Below are 17,625 nucleotides of genomic sequence, written 5' to 3' on the forward strand. Positions count from 1 at the left end.
TCTTACACTGTGGAACCTTGTACGATGAAGGAATTTCTGCATTCTATACACAGTGGAATACCCTCCGGTGGATTCCATCAATTCTGGTAGGTCATCCAGCCATGCTAACCTTTTGCAATCCCAGCTCCGCTGTAATGAGCCTAATCAATACTTGCACGAGCTCCCTTACTCTGGCTTCTCTGCAGACAAAAGGAAGGAATGCAGACAAAAGGAAGGAAAACAGATATATTAAATAACAGTGCAATTCAACGAACTACAATCATGGACATCCCAATGTCTAGAACTGTTTTATCATACAACCTGTAACTCTGGAAAACACCTCCAATCTTTCAATTCCATGTTATATAACACTTAGGCCATGTTTCAGAACTATTAGAAATTATTTCATGGCATATTCGTGGGTCCAATTGTGAAATAGTGCTAAGGAGGGGAGGGGGAGAGACCAGAGAGGGCACAAGTAGAGAGAGGATGAGAAATTCATAAAAAACGGTAAAGAAATTTAAGCTACTTCAAATTGATTTTTTTTTTTCCTTTTTTTGAAGGGCTTTTCATGCTCCCTTCACTCCCACCCTCTCAAATCTTGAAATCTCCATCCATGTCTCACAACTGGCCCCACTTATATTCAATGAAATAGTTTTTCATGGTTGCCAAACATGCCCTTAAAGTTAGTAGCAGCGCTTTGATGACTTTTTCGCTCTCTCAACTATCGGTCTTTGTTCCTTCACTATCCCTTCCTTACCTCCAAGTGCTAGTCTTATTTCTACATGTTCCTTCACTATCCCTTCCTTACCTCCAAGTGCTGGTCTTATTTCTACATGTACGGTTGGGTCACAATGTCCTAGTAAAAAATGTATTTGCAGTCGTCTCAACATAGTTTTTCTTGCCACGTACTTTTTTATAACTTTCAATACTAACACTTTACTGTACAGGTGTGTCAGCGTTTCAAATTTACCATGATTATCATGTCTGATACTGAATCTCCATGTTGGACACCGACACGCTAGTTTATACATCGGGATGACCATAAAAGAAGGATGCAATACCTAATCTGGCACTAAGGAAACACCTTTAATAACTGTTCCAAAAAGAAGGATACACCTTTAAAAGGATGCAATACCATATTTTTTGTGGTGATCCAAACCGTTCATTTGCAAGGCCCCATCATAGATAAGGTGTGTACAAAAAATCAGCTTCATTGGATCATCCTAACCCCTCCAAAAGTATAGGGCAAAAATGGGCAGATTTATAGCAAACGGTGTCTGTCCATTTTGCCCTCCACTTTAGGATGGGTTAGGATGATCCTATGGAGCTAATTTTTTGTACACACCCTATCTATGTAAGAGTCTTTCAAATGAATGCTTTGGATCATCCTAACAATGTGGGCCCACATGAATTTTATGCCCTCGAGCGCACAATCTTATTCCTCATATATATATATATATATATATATATATATAGAGAAAAGAGAAGGTACTCCCTGGAGTAGATAACTTATGTACTCCCTACCTTAAAATAACAGTTGGGGCCACATGGTTTGGATGATCCGAAGCATTCATTTGATGCGCCCTCACATAGATAGGGTGTGCCCAAAAAATCAGCTCGATAGGATCATCCTAACCCTATGAACTGTGGGGGCAAAAAATGGACAGATTTGTGCAGGTTTATACACGTCCATTTTTGCCTCCACAGTTCATAGGGTTAGGATGATCCTATCGAGCTGATTTTTTGGGCACACCCTATCTATGTGAGGGCCCATCAAATGAATGCTTTGGATCACCCAAACCATGTGGCCCCAACTGTTATTTTAAGGTAGGGAGTAGATAAGTTATCTACTCCAGGGAGTACCTTCTCTTTTCTCATATATATATATATATATATATATATATATATATATATATATATATATATATATATATATATATATGATCATCCTAACAATGTGGACCCACATGAATTTTATGCCCTCGAGCGCACAATCTTATTCCTTATATATATATATATATATATATATATATATATATATATATGGTGGCCGACTGTGTAACAACAATGGCGGGAAACCCACCCTCAATATTTGATCCAACAGCTGCCCCTTTTTTACTTTCTAGGGTGATGTTGTTCGATCAAATATCAAGGGTGGGCTTCCCGCCCTTGTTGGTGCACGGTAGGCCACCACATAATCTCTCTCTCTCTCTCTCTCTCTCTCTCTCTCTCTCTCTCTCCATAGTCCGTTGGTTTAAAACACAATGGGCCCACATTGTTTGGGTGATCCAACTCATTCATTTGATAGGTCCTCACATAGATAGGGTGTGCTCAAAAACTCAGCTCCATAGGATCATCCTAACCCTTCGAACTGTGGAGGTAAAATATGGACAAATTTGTGAAGGTTTATACCTGTCCATTTTAACCTCCACAAATCGAACCATTGGGATGATCCTATGGAGCTGATTTTTTGGGCGCACCCTATCTATGTGATGGCCCATAAAATGAAAGGTTTGCATCACCCAACCAATGTGGGCTCCCACTGTATTTTAAGCCAACAGAGTGGATAACTTATCTAAATCCATAGGATCATCCTAACCCATCCAAAAGTGGAGGGAAAAATGGACAGACATTCTTTGTCGACAAATCTGCCCATTTTTGCCCTCCACTTTTGGAGGGGTTAAGATGACCTAATGGACTAGATTTTTGGTACACACCCTATCTATGATTGGACCTTACAAATGAATGGTTCAGATCACCACAAAAAATGTGGGACCCATGTGTTTGGGAACTCGAGCTCATATAAGCTTATATGAGCTCGAGCTCACGAACAGTAAGCCCTATTTAAAGGCCTTCCAAATGAATGCTTTAGATCACCCCAAAAAATGTTGGACCCACATGTTTGTGGCACTCAAGCTCATATAAGCTATATGAGCTCGAGCTCACAAACAGTTTTCCCATATATATATATATATACACTAGTAAAAAACCCCGTGCGATGCACGGGCCGACAAAGAACTGTACGGACCACGTCATAAGTTGATCCAAACCGTCCATGTGATGGAACACAGCATATATAGGTTGTGCCCCAAAAATCATTTCCATAGGCTGATCCTAGCCGTCCAATCTATAGAGGTTTCCATAATTCCTCTTAAATCGGACGGTTAAGATCACCCTATAGATTTTTTATTAAAAAACCATAAAGGAGGGGGGTAAGATTGAAATTATGTGGCTTTAATGGGTGCCTTTGTTAAAAAGCATAAAGGAGGGGGTAGGATTGAAAGTATGTGAGTTGAATGAGTGCATTTGTTAAAAAAAGTCAAAAAAGTGATGTGTAATTCTCATAGAATTTTCCAAAAATTCAAAAAATTCTCTTCTTTTCTCTTCTCCTATATAGTATACTAGTAAAAAACCCGTGCGATGCACGGGCCGACAAAGAACGGTACGGACCGCGTGATAGATTGATCCAAACCGTCCATGTGATGGAACACAACATAAATAAGTTGTACCCCAAAAATCATTTCCATAGGCTGATCCTAGCCCTCCAATCTATAGATGTTTCCATAATTCCTCTTATCTTAAATCGGATGGTCAAGATCACCCTATAGTTTTTTAATTAAAAAACCATAAAGGAGGGGGGTAAGATCGAAATTATACGGCTTTAATGGGTGCCTTTGTTAAAAGCATAAAGGGGGGGTAGGATTGAAATTATATGATTCAATGGGTGCCTTTGTTAAAAGCATAAAGGATGGGGGTAGGATTGAAATTATATGAGTTGAATGGGGGCATTTGTTTAAAAAAGTCAAAAAATGTGACTTGTAATTCTCAGGTGATTTTCAAAAAAATCAAAAAAACCCTCATCTTTTCATCCCAGCTTATTATATATATATATATATATATATATATATATGAGAGAACGGTTCCTACACATATGTGTAGATAAGTTATCTACACACTAGCTTAAAATACAGTGGGAGCCACATTATTTGGATGATCCAAACCATTCATTTTTAAGGCCCTCACATAGATAGGGCGTCCACAAAAAATCAGATATATATATATATATATATATATATATATATATATATATATATATATATATGTGTGTGTGTGTGTGTGTGTGTGTGTGTGTGAATACAGTTCCTAAGGTATCACCTCATATAGCTTATATGAGGTGGCACTTAAAAACATAAGGGGCCCACTTTGTTTGAATGATCCAAAGCATTTATTTGATACGCCCTCACATAGATAGGGTGTGCCCAAAAATTCAACTTTATAGGATCATCCTAACCCTTCCATTTGTGGAGGTTGAAATGGATGGGTATAAACCTCCATAAATCTACCCATTTTTAACCCCCATAAATGGAAGGGTTAGGATGATCCTATGGACCTGATTTTTTGTAGGCACCATATCCATCTAAGGGCCTTTCAAATGAGTGGTTTCGATCACCCCAAAAATGTGGGCCTCTTATGTTTTGTGAGCGCCACCTCATATAAGCTATATGAGGTGACACCTTAGGTACTCTATTCTCTCTCTCTCTCTCTCTCTCTATATATATATATATATATATATATGTGTGTGTGTGTGTGTGTGTGTGTGTGGCGTCGGGGGGGGGGCAAGGTTTCTGATCTAGCCACTATAAAGACACCATCTCCATGTTGTTTGACCCATCCAACCCATTCATTCTATAGGACCTCACATAGATGGGGTGTTCCTAACAAACTATCTCCATACCATAATCCTAACCATTCGATCTATAGAAGCCCATTTCTAGCCTCCATTTTAAACCTCCACAAATCATAACCCTAACCATAACCTATAATCCTAACCATAACTAGAAATCATAATCCTAATCATAACCTATAAAATTAATGGGTTGGATCAGTCAAACAACATAGAGATGGTGTATTTCTGAGCTCTAGCTCACGCTGAGCTCAAGCTCAGAAACATTTAGCATTACTGTATTTTGATGAGGGCACTCCTCGCTTTATTAAAAGTACGGTATGGCCCACACCATAGGATGATCCAAAGCGTCCATTAGATGGGCCACAGCCTAAATAGGTTGTGTAATGCCCGACCCTACTAAGGGTCGACATTGGCTATTTTTTATAATTAAATTAGACAGTAGATCATCCGATCAACGATCTTGATAAAAAAGATCTCGGTGTTCGGTAATCATCTGTACAAACTTATGATTTGGAGCCTTTCTGACCGTTGGATCAACCATCGAATTCCTCCAATCGTCGATCTAGCTCAAGTGGATAACTAACCATACTACTCGAGCATCTAAATCCTTTGATCTGCAAGAGATCAAGGAAATTGAGAAAATCGATGGCTCATGTTATATTTTTGTCACTTTTCTTATAGCTCACTTTTGGGGCATCAAATCTTGTCTGTTCCACTTGATTTTGGTTATGTTAGATGAGTATTTCGACTATCTATCCAGCGGGCCCAAGATTTCGCGATTCGGACATGATTTGACAAAGTTATGGGCCATTTACTATTAGGGTATGGCCTTATGACGGGGTTTGTCTTATTAGGCAAGCTTTAAGATTATTTTATGGGTTGAGGCTCTTGTTTAATCTTTGTAAAACTTTAATTGACTCATGATTTTACTCAGAATTAAAATTCCACAGTAAACAACAAAGCTCGTGAAAAATCTGGTTTCAGATTTATGCCCAAGAGAGTGTTGCACGTTTTCCCATGGGAAGAAAAACGCGCACATCTTTTTCTTCAAAAATCGTATGGGCCCACTTTCAATACCTTTTAGAAAAGAGAGAGAGAAAACCCAAAGATATGGTATATCTGTCATTTACTTAAAATATAATTTAAATAAATACTAGATATCGTAAAATATGGCAAGGCAATAATCTTACCCATTGAAATAATATAGGAAACAGAGAAGATAGGAGATTTTTGGGGATTTCTTTTTGGAACCCACGATCTCCACTAAAGGAAGAATCGTTGGCACTACTCAAAGACTTGAATGTGCGCATATCTTCGGTGGGGCCACCAAATTTGTTTGAAATTTTAAACACTAATTAATTAGCTATATCACCTCTCTTGATATATGTCTCTTAGATTTGTAAACTATAGTCAACCAATCAAAACCATTGGATCATATGAGGAATATCAAGGGAAAACATCAATAAAAATAAATAAATAAAGGAAATATACAATCATGGCCTCCCTTTCTCTCTCTCTCACGGCCAGTATTTGAGAGAGAGAGAGAGAGGCTCACGTTAAAAAAAAAAAAGGAGAATGGAGGGAGGGAGAGGAAGAGAAGGAGAAGTGGAGGAGAAGAAGAAAGGGAGACTCCATCGTTGTCGTTCGGATTTCCAGGTAGGTGCTCTATACCTTCCTTCTTCTTTATTCATAGATCTTGTATACATGTGTGTAAGTGGATTTAAATCTAGAAATTTCCAAGGGTTATTATGTATGTGATTATATGAATTAAATTTGGGGATCTTTTTTTGAAGTTTTTTTCGTTTGTACGTTGTATGCATTAATTCTCGGAATTTTCTAACGCTTTTCGTATGGATGTCGTATATGTATTAAACCTAGAAATTTTGAAGGCTTTTCATACGTATGTTGTGTGTATCAAATCTAAAATTTTTTAAGGCATTTCGAGTGTGTGTTTGGGTGCTTCAAAGCTGGAAATTTTTAAGACATTTCGATGATTGTGTTTATGTGCCTCAAATCTGGAAATTTTAAGCCATCTTGAGTACGTGTTTAGGTGTATCAAGTCCGGAAATTTTCAAGGGTTACCATGTGGGTGTTTATACATATTAAGTGGGTGTAGTTATGTCCCCAAAACAAGACAGATTTATAATATGTTTTGTGTATTTTCGAGTCCAAAACGGACCAGATTTGTGAACTGTATGTGCGTGTACTTTCAAGTCCGAAACGGACCAGATTTGTGAAGTGTATGTGTGTATTTTTTAGTCTAAAACGGACCAGATTTGTGAACTGTGTGTATTTTCGAGTCCGAAACAGACCAGATTTGTGGACTGTATGTGAGTGTACTTTCGAGTCCGAAACGGACCAGATTTGTGAACTGTGTATGTATTTTCGAGTCCAAAAAGGCCAGATTTGTGAACTGTGTGTATTTTCGAGTCCGAAATGGACCAGATTTGTGAACTGTATGTGCGTGTACTTTCTAGTCCGAAATGGACCACATTTGTGAATTGTGTGTGTATTTTCGAGTCCAAAACGGACCAAATTTGTGAACTGTATGTGCGTGTACTTTCGAGTCCGAAACGAACCAAATTTGTGAACTCTGTGTGTATTTTCGAGTCCAAAACGTATAAGATTTGTGAACTGTATGTGTATGTATTTTCGAGTCCAAAATGGACCAGAATTCTGGATTGTATGTGCGTACATTTTCGAGTCCAAAATAGATCTGATTTGTGAACTGCGAGTGCATGTATTTTCAAGCCCAAAACGGACCAGATTTACGAATCATAAGTATATGTATTTTAGTCTGAAACGGACCGGATTTATAAGTTAAAAGTGTACATGTTTTTAGTCCAAACCGGATCAGATTTATGAACTTTGGGTGTATGTGTCTTTGAGTCCAAATCAGACAGAAACATGGTATGCATATTAACATAAATCATTGTACAAATAATTGGCAGCAATCACTCTGTTAGTGTGTGACACGAACTGGACAAACTTAAAACTGATTGCGTGTGTATGTGTGTGAAAAATAATATGGGACAAATCCGACATGTGTATGTGTGAAAAATAATATGGGACAAATCCGACAGTTTATATTGTATATGAGAGGGGGTAATTATGGACAGAAGACTTAGGACTTGAATTGTTATATATAAACGAACAACTTAGTGTATGATTCTTTGATTTCAGGCTTACTACTTCCTTCTCCCACTTAAAGGGGCCCTTTTTTAATCTCTCACACATCTCCAGGTTTGAAAAGGCAGGTGACAGGTAGATCTTGTTTTGTAATTGTATTCAATATAACTTGTCATATGCAATATAATTCTACGTATGTAACTGTGTCTCAATGATAACTACTTAGCTTATTGCACTTGTATATTTGAAATGCGATGGGTAATAAACTGTTTCTAACCCTTGTGCAAAAAAATGCAGGAGAAGAAAAGGGCAAAAGTAATGTACTTCAAAACCCCATTTGCATATCAACATGGGAGAAACTGAGAGGGAACTAAGGGTGTGGTGGTATCATCCTAGGACCTAAGGTCCAAAGGCTAACACGAGAAGCATGTACTGCCTTTCGTTGGCAAACCATCCAAAGGGATAAGATCCCCGAAACGGCTCGGCATTAAATGCGAGACCGTAATCGGAGACCATAATGCAACTACCTTTGGACAGGGGTTAGTGGGTAGTCGTGCAGCAAGGACACCGGCAAAAAGAAAAAGGTCAGAAAAGAACTGACAGAAAAGTAAATTGGGAAAAAAGCCAGATTTACCTGAGGAATGTGCTGTCTCATTTCACATATATGATGCACACATAACACGACCATGCATCATTGTCATTCATTTCTATTAATATTTCGATAGATAGTATAGTTTCTTTCCAGTTATTTACTATTGCCTCTAGATTTTCGTTAAGGATCTGGATTATATTGCATGCCCTTTTATATTGGTTTTTTTTTACTTAGCTCGGTCTCTGGAGGACCCTGCTCTAACGCTATTTTTCTCCGCCACAGAAGTTGAGGCGTTAGACGGCGGAGCATTTGCAAACGAAGAAACAACGAGTTAAGGGATTGTGTGCTCGGCGAGTTCGTGTTATGGCTTGTGGTGTTATGACGTTCTACGTCATTTGCTTTTCTTATTTATGGAGACTTGTTTTGGATTTTAGATGTTGAACTATATCTTTCATACGGAGTATGCTTATTGTAGGGATTTCAAGTTATGGTAGACTTATTTAAATTGGAAGAAGATATTGGTTATGGTTGTTGGTTATCTTTACTTATCCTCTCCATATGTTTAAAACAAAAATTTACATGATTTTATGTTGTTCTTTTGCTCGTAGCGACACGGTGATATCAAGTCGTTACAGGTTGTGCCCCAAAAATCATTTCCATAGGTTGATCCTAACATTCAGATTGAAGGGTTAGGATCAACCTATGGAACTAATTTTTGGGGCACAGCCTATTTACGTTGTGGCCCATCTAATAGACGGTTTGGATCATCCTATGGTGCGGGCCATACACTACTTTTAATAAAGTGAGGAGTGCCCTCATAAAAATACAGTAGTGCTGATAACATTTTCCTATATGGGATTTGCTACGCTTCATCGCAAAAGGCTTTTCGCGGCTGGTCTGTTGCACGTCAGACCATGTCGTGAATGGACACAAAAGTTGTTGTCTTCATTAACGAGGTGGCTGGTCTGTTGTGCGACAGACCAACCGCAAAAACCCCTTTGCGATGGACGCTAGCAATTCCCTTCCTATATATAGCAAAGGGGTTCTGCGCTCAAGCACAGATAAGCTTATCCTCCTTTATGCTTTTGTAATAAAAAAAGTGGACAAAGTCTCTATAGATTGCAGGGCTGGGATCAACCTATGGAAATGATTTTACGGGCACAACCTATTTATGTTGTGTTCTATCACATGGATAGTTTGGATCAACCTATGATGTGGTCCGTACAGTTCTTTGTCGGCTCGTGCATCGTAAGGGGTTTTTTTTACTAGTATATATATATATATATATATATATATATATATATATATATATATATATATATATAGCAGAAGAGAAAATGAGAGAATTATTTGAATTTCTCCCAAAATTCTATGAGAATTACACATCACTTTTTTGACTTTTTTTAACAAAGGCACCCATTCAACCCACATATTTTCAATCCTACCCCCTCCATTATGCTTTTTAACAAAGGCACCCATTAAAGCCATATAATTTCAATCCTACCCCCCTCCTTTATGCTTTTTTAATTATGGAGACCTCTATAGATTGGAGGGCTAGGATCAGCCTATGGAAATGATTTTACGGGCACAACCTATTGATGTTGTGTTCCATGATATGGACGGTTTGGATCAACCTATGATGTGGTCCGTACAGTTCTTTGTCGGCCCGCGCATTGCACCGGGTTTTTTACTAGTGTATACACACACACAGAGGAAAGTGTCACTAGTCTGCCGAGTAGAGATCATTCTCTAGTCCACCGACCAAAAACACATGGGTCCCACCTTATTTGGGTGATGCAAAGCATTCATTTGATGGGCCCTGACATAGATAGGGTGTCCACAAAAAATCAGCTCCATAGGATCATCCCAACCCTACGATTTGTGGAGCTTAAAATGGACGGCTATAAACCGCCACAAATCTGTCCATTTTTTAGCTCCGCAAATCGAAGGGTTAAGATGATCGTATGAAGCTGATTTTTCGGGGACATGATAGGGTCCTATCAAATGAATGGTTTAGATCACAACAAAAAATGTGGGACCCATGTGTTTTTGGACGGCAGACTAGAGACTCTTTTCTCATATATATATATGAGGAAACTGTTTGTGCGATTAAGCTCACCAAGCTTATCGTGCGCTTAAGCGCCCAATCACATGGGGGCCCACTTTGTTAGGATGATCCAAAGCATTCATTTGAAAGGCCGTTACATAGATGGGGGGTGTACCAAAAATCAGCTCCATAGAATCATCGTAACCCATCCATTTGTGGAGGTCAAAATGGACAGACCTTGTTTGTCCACAAATCTGCCCATTTTTGTCCTCCACAAATGGAGGGTTAGGATGATCCTATGGAGCTGATTTTTGGTACACCCGCTATCTACGATAGGGCCTTGCAAATGAATGGTTTGGATCACCACAGAAAATGTGGGACCCATGTGATTGGGCGCTTAAGCACACCATAAGCTTGGTGAGCTTAAGCACACCATAAGCTTGGTGAGCTTAAGCGCACCAACAGTTTCCTCTATATATATATATATATATATATATATATATATATATATATATATATATATGTGTGTGTGTGTGTGTGTAAAAAGTTACTCTCGAAAAGAAAAGAAGTCCACGCCAGAAAGAACTGATCTCAACTAATAAAATGACAAATTCAAAGTACCAAAACAATTAAGAACTTTTCTCCATTTACCTGGAACCCCAATGGGACAAGATCCTTCTCTGATGTATTGGCAACTGACCTGAGAAAAACAAAACAAATAAATGCAAGCAGAACCAAGAAGATACCGGTCAATTATAAACTTAAAAAAAGTAGTAGAAACAAACATACTGAAACTATAGAACAAACCTCAACATCTCAAGAAAATCAGGCCAACTGTAGTATAACTTCTCTCCATGATTCTGAAGAGCAACATAGCGAGAAAATAATATTTCAGCCATTCAAGGACTGAATGTTCATGTGAACTGGCCTTCTCAATTGGAGAAAAAAATTAACTCTAAAACATGCAGCAAAATCTTCAAAGATCCAGCATGAACGTCAAAGTTTTGACCAGACACATAGAGGATCCTTAATGGTGAAATAACAGAACACTCAAATGATCTCAAATCTGTACGACTGTACCTATGGCTTCCATCTGGAGGAAAAGAAAAACATATAGGTTAACAGTGTCATACGTCAGTCATAGGACCCTTAACCATTGTTTTAAATTTCGGCCGAAATCTTCAGATTCCGGCCAAAACCGAAATTTAAAACTGAAACAGAAATTTAAAAATTTCGGCCAAAATTATAAGATTTTCACTGAAATTTCATTTTCGGCTGAGGCCGAAACCGAAACTGAAATTTCAAACCATGCTCTTAACTAAAGAATGCTAATTATCTGACCTGGTGTTTCGAAAGTGTCACACTTTGAAATTGGTCAGAAGCTAAGACAGCAGAAATAGATTGATCTAATGCATCAAGAGCCAAATTGCACAATTGTGGGTTGGAGTTCTCTGAAAGCTGCACAACATTCTCATGATGTAAAGAACTAAACTGCAATTGCCTTATTGCCACATGAAAATCTCATTACTTATCACCTCAAAAGATGGCCAACAACTTCATCCCACAAAGGCTCCACTCCTGGAAATATAATAGAAAAAATTAGCATGTAGACAATGACACAAACATAGCCACAGTCAGAAGACTCGGAAAAATAAAACAGAAAAGTTGACAGGTCCAATATGCAAATGGATGAATTCACATGTTTTCTTACTTATGCACCACTATAGCAATTTTACAAACACAAAACAGCTCAATATTTGTAGAATGTAAGGAATTGTGAGACAAAATTTGACTATCATACAAGGAAATAAAATATATACAGGTTAATATGTACACGTATAATAAAAACAATTAACGGTCATTCTCTAATGAGTCCTGAACTATTTCATTCGAAGAACATCTTTTGACATGCCAATAATAACAAAATAACCGGCATTTTAGTTTAGCTATGACACAGTTCATCTACCATTGGAACAACTAAAACACTTACATGCTTCAAAGAAATTTGAAGGGGCAGTAATCTCAAAATAATGTGTGCAGTCAAAAGGGAAATAGTTCCAAAAATTGAGATAGAAATTCAAGGAAACGATTATAAGCAGTAATCAGCATGGCCAAGGCAGGAAACTGGAGAAATACAAAGATGACCTATATAATGTACAAAGTGATGAAGTACCTGGTACAATCACTCAGAAATAGGGATGCCAACGGATCCACTTATGAATTGGTCATGATCTGTTTGGATCCCTTATCGGAGTGTTCTAGGTCCTACTTACATTCTGCACGGTTAGGGCTTAGGGTTAGCATAGGGAAGACCAAAGAAACTCAAGAGAAAGAGAGGAAAATCGTCACCAAAACAAAAACTGGGAAAATGATATGTTGTTTGATATTTTTCATTAGGGTTTTAAATGTCACAAAAAATTCCTCATGAATTGACATAAATGAACAAAAATATGAAGGGGAATTTTTGTACAATTGCATCTCCATTCGGATCTAGGACGCTCCATCAGTTCTTGGTAAGTGAAGATGTGTCCTCGAGAACGCAGCATTGGTTGTTGGAAAGTGACCATCTTTGCAGAGAATCACAAAAAGGTGAAAAAACATGAAAGTAGAAAATATATAAGTATGAATGTTTACCTCATTTTCAGGATGTAAATGTGACTGGAAAATAATCAGTATAGTTTGCAAGGTTTTAAGTTGAACACTCTTATCAGTCATGTCAGCATGCTGAACAAAGACCAAAAAAGAGGATGTCAGTCAGAACAAAGGAATTCATCATCAAGGAAACAGAAAAATGTCAAAAACATGGTCCAAAAAACTACTGGTACATTAGCAAAAATATATGGTCACAGATAGAACCAATTAAAACAGAGAATTTGGAAGCAAAAGGATAATTAGGTTCCTTATGAATGCAAATAAACTACAAAAGTGCACATCCAAGGTTCGGAAAAACTCAATCCTCTGAGTTTGCAATTGCAGTAGTAAGATATTGAATTTAGCTCACCAATCATGACCAAACCAACGACAGCAATAACTAATAAGCCATAACTTTGCCTGGCTTGTTTTCAAGTATAGACACAACACAACATGGACCCAAGAACCAAAAGTAATCTGAAAATTTATAATGCACCATATATTTCCCTATGTGTTTGTTTGAGACAAAGGCTTAGTTGAGTTGAGTTGAGTTGTATGTCCATACATACTACATATGCACCTATATAGTCATCATGGTTTTTAATCTCAGTCTTGGTTTCAGACTCAGCCAAAACCGAAATTTCAGTAATTTCGGCGGAAATTTTGAAAAAAAATAAAATTTAAAAGCATTTTAAGGAAATTTCTGTTTCGGCTCATTTCGGTTTCAGTCTTGACCAAAATTCCGAAATTTCGGATTTCGGTAGAAATTTAAAACCATGATAGTCATATTCATATAACTAAACCACATACTGAGGAAAACGAGCATCTAAGTTTGATTTTAACTTTCTCAAAATTATGAGGAAGTAACTGCAGAGATTCTCACTGTAAACTTCAAGAGTAACTCGAGAAATTGTTTGAAAGTTCAATCGATCATCCAATGGATAACCTGTTTAACAGAATCAAATTTATATGAAATCTAAATGTAAAATAATTGATAGTGCTCTCATGAGAGTGCTCACATGCTCAGAAGAACTGAATGTCAGAACCCGATAAAAGAATCTCCCACCAGGCTTTGGCAGACCTTGAGAAACCATAAGATGTACTTCATAAATTAGACCAACAGTAAACCATGGTTACGTACGTGCACAATTCCTATGCACACTAAAAGACTGGCTTGGAAACCGTCTCTTCATCATCTCTTCCAATGTGAACAGGCACCGCCATCCTCTTTTCTCAAGGCAGACCTTGAGAAACCAGGTGCCTGTTTTTTTTTGAATAAAAAAAACAAAAAAAAGGCACCGCCACCAATATCAGTATATTCTATTTGACCCATTTTCTTATATTTCAAAAAAAAAAAAAAAACTATGGGTGGAAGTGCATAATTTTAACACTGCAATCTGAGCCTTCTGTAGTTAAACTATTTTTTCATTTAAATGAATAAGTACTAAATTAGTGGTCTCTTTCCATTTCAAAAAAAAAAGAATAACTATTAAATTTTAAGAACTATAAAAAATAATTGAGAGAACTCATGTGCTTGAAAGCGAAACTTGATTGAAAAGCATAAGTCAAATTATTGATTGCATGTGGGTTAGAACCAGTAAGCACTACTGGGGGAGCATCCAACCAATGATGCGCAAAGAGAGATGTGCCGGCCGTGGAATAGGAGAAACCATGTGCAAGGAGTCGTAAACTAAGTCGAAAAAACCATGCTTGTGCTGAATTTTGTATCCCATATAGGGCTTGCGTAGCTTACAGACATGCAACGGAAATTTAGGGTGAGTAAATCCTGACGGCTGTGACATGTACACATCTTCAAGAAAACCATATAAGAATGCATTTTAGATACCTATTTGTCGTAAATTCCATCCAAAAGAAAGTGCAAGCGATAGTACGAGGAGGATCGTTGTCGGTTTGACCACTAGATTAATAATTTGCAGAAGTCAACCCCAACTTCTTAATTGAAGTTTTTTGCTACAAGGCAGGCTTTAAGTCGTTCAATGGATACATCAGCATGATGTTTAATTTTAAAAATCCATTTACAACCACTATGTTCAGATCAGGGCGATTGGGACGAGTGTCCATGTACCATTGCGCATGATCATATCAAACTATGTGTTCAAGGCTTGACACCATTGCGGTATTTTGATCACTGCCAGTAAAAGGGTTGGCTCAATTGCAGTTTGTGTGGGCCAATAGTGCAACTTGTAAATGTTTGGGTTTGACGAGGTGCATTAGACGAGGTGACGGTGGGAATGGTTCTTAATCGGGAGAGAATGCACGGGAGGATGACAACTCAGAATGTGAGAGTCGGGGTGTAGTTAAGCTGGGTATGACGTTGTTGGCCGGAGAGGTGAGCGATTGTGATGGGATAGTAGGGACCAGCGAACCAAGGGCTGATAGAAGATAGATTGGCGGGGTACATGATGTAGTTCAACTTGTCAAAAACCGCATGACAAGGGATGAAGACCGAACCAGTGGTTGGGACAAGGCATTTATAACTACAGTGAGAGGTTGTATGCAAAGAAGACACATTAGATCGAAAATTCTTCTTATGGGCATTAGAGGGACGAAGACATTCACAGCCAACCCTCCTAAAAATGGAGTAGTTAGGTTTCACATTAAATAGGCGTCTTGAGTGGTGCTTGTTGAGATATAACGAGTGAGAGCAATTGGTTGATAAGAAAACACGCTTTGCTTTTTTTTTGTTTATGGATGAATTCGCCCATCAGGCAAAACTTGTCTCAATTATATGGCAGTGTTTATGCTCCACTGACTAATTTTATTGGTGGGTGCGGGGACAAGTGGCATGATGAGTTATCCCAATTGAAGAGAAAATTTTATTTAATATGTGATACTCCCCGCCCCAATTGGTTTAAATGTAATTAATTTTTGTGTCAAAGATACGCTCCACATTTGCTTTGAATTTGATACAAAAGAAAGAATAAATATCTTTCTTTTTTTGAAATGCAGAAAGAATAAATATCTAATTTATTGACAAAAGAGAACAACCAAGTAAACTTGCTGAAGTGATCAATAAAACTAAAACAATACCGACAACCAGATAAGGGAACCAGGAGGGATGGGCCCCAAACAACAACTACAACAACAATAATAGAAACAATAGAGCGAGTCTAAGTGAGACAATTAATCAAACACGAAGAGAGCAATCAGACATGAGAATACCGAATATTTTACGTGGAAGGATATGCCTCAAATATGTCGCCAGCCCTAACATGGGAAATATAAGAAAGATGGGAGACTTACGCGTAATCTTTAAAGGCTTTGGCTTATTGCGATTAGAAGAGGATGGGATTCAACCATTGCTCAAGTTTATAAGCTTAAAAATTATAATGATTATACCATTTTTATGCAACAACCCCTGCTCAATCTTATAAGCTTAAAAGTTGTAATGATTTTACCATTTTTATGCAACAAAGCAACTATAAATTCAACCAACAGACACCTTACTATGTACTCCTGTTGCCAGCCTAAGATTAAAGAAATATCAAGTCACATTATTCAAAAAAAAAACAAAGATGAAGAAAAGGTTCTTACAAAATTCAATCAGTTACGTAAATTAAATGCCTGCTTCAAATACTCTATAGATGAAAATAATTGCATCGGCATCACTTACATCATAAGTATAAAGGATCGTAAATAATATTTTCTAAGTAGACTCATAATAATGCCAAATAAATAAACATCAGACAAGAAGCTAAGGAAGACGAACTATAATGAGGGAACTTACATCTTTCAGAGTCGAAAGTATTTCTTTAAAAGCTGATGGTGCAACAGCATCTTGAGATATGAGCTTTTGCAAACAGGAAAGAACGATAACACTGAGCTTCACTGTTTTGGCCTCGCAAGCCATCAGAAAGATACGCAGTATATCTTCATTATGTGCAATTTCGCTGGGATTTGACAACGAACGAAACTGCCACGAACACATGACTTACCTTCTTGAATATCAATTTCATAGCATTATCAATTTAGAAGGAGGGGCATCTATTTTAATACTCCCACTCTCACAAAAACAAAAAAACAAAAACAGTAACACCATCCAAATCGAACCAATCCTCATTCACTCAGTTTGGTTTCAATTTTTTTATGACTCCAGTCAGACTATAAACCAATGTTTCAAATTCCGGGAAACATGCCTGAAAATTTCAGCTAAACTTTTCGAGTAGAATCACATTGAATTTATTTTTTATATACTCAAATGCCAGACGTTATTTGCAAAGTGTCAAAATTCATGAGGCAATTTCATCCAAACACGAGAAACCATAAAAGGTTGGTCAATTTATGCCACAAATCCCCAAAATCTCAGCCAAAATGCTCCATTCCAAGGTTGCCAGAGCGGGAATTCGAAGGCTCCCGGGATGGTCGAAAGTGAGAATCGTGAAGGCGCAGGGGAGTCGCCAGGGAATTGTCAGGAAGTCGTTGGGGAGTTGGGCATCGCCAGGGAATCTCCGGGGAATCGCCGGGAAATCGCGTTTCACATAGCATTAAACCGTGGTTCTCAAAAGTAGGAATCGGGTTTCCGGGGAATCATAAACA

General features: G+C 37.9%; 1 protein-coding gene and 1 long non-coding RNA gene across 5 annotated transcripts; one reads left to right on the forward strand and one right to left on the reverse strand.

The window, feature by feature from the left end:
• On the reverse strand, positions 1-17,325 carry LOC143887020 (uncharacterized). Of its 3 annotated transcripts, XR_013253984.1 has the most exons (10): positions 16,817-17,325; positions 14,088-14,329; positions 13,072-13,161; positions 12,908-13,004; positions 12,611-12,713; positions 11,973-12,015; positions 11,779-11,895; positions 11,245-11,530; positions 11,089-11,137; positions 1-179 (listed from the first exon to the last, which is right to left on the reverse strand). XR_013253984.1 is itself a non-coding variant. In XM_077391149.1 (9 exons), coding segments are annotated over exons 1-4 (390 nt in total). In that variant the 5' UTR covers positions 17,018-17,325; the 3' UTR covers positions 1-179; positions 11,089-11,137; positions 11,245-11,530; positions 11,779-11,895; positions 11,973-12,015; positions 12,611-12,711. The 3 variants fall into 3 exon arrangements, 1 of the variants encoding a protein (XP_077247264.1); XR_013253983.1 differs by having other exon boundaries at positions 12,908-13,161; XM_077391149.1 differs by lacking the exon at positions 14,088-14,329.
• On the forward strand, positions 6,132-8,922 carry LOC143887019 (uncharacterized). Of its 2 annotated transcripts, none has more exons than XR_013253981.1 (4): positions 6,132-6,325; positions 7,853-7,933; positions 8,096-8,382; positions 8,673-8,922. It is a non-coding gene; the product is annotated as an uncharacterized LOC143887019 (long non-coding RNA). The 2 variants fall into 2 exon arrangements; XR_013253982.1 differs by having other exon boundaries at positions 6,133-6,325; positions 7,853-7,922.
• Positions 17,326-17,625: the final 300 nt, after the last annotated feature.

The sequence above is a fragment of the Tasmannia lanceolata genome, unplaced genomic scaffold, assembly GCF_043159265.1.
Source record: "Tasmannia lanceolata isolate RefF3 unplaced genomic scaffold, GAP_Taslan_0.1 ptg000012l, whole genome shotgun sequence".
In the NCBI taxonomy this organism is placed as follows: domain Eukaryota; kingdom Viridiplantae; phylum Streptophyta; class Magnoliopsida; order Canellales; family Winteraceae; genus Tasmannia; species Tasmannia lanceolata.

Bases quoted from the DNA above. Each gene is read 5' to 3' on its own strand.
- LOC143887020 (XM_077391149.1), bottom strand. From the start codon at position 17,017: ATGTGTTCGTGGCAGTTTCGTTCGTTGTCAAATCCCAGCGAAATTGCA. The intron at 13,162-16,816 runs GTAAGTTCCCTC...GTCTTTGTTCAG, and splicing joins TACTTTCGACTCTGAAAGAT to CATGCTGACATGACTGATAA. The intron at 13,005-13,071 runs GTAAACATTCAT...TTCTCTGCAAAG, and splicing joins ATTTACATCCTGAAAATGAG to ATGGTCACTTTCCAACAACC.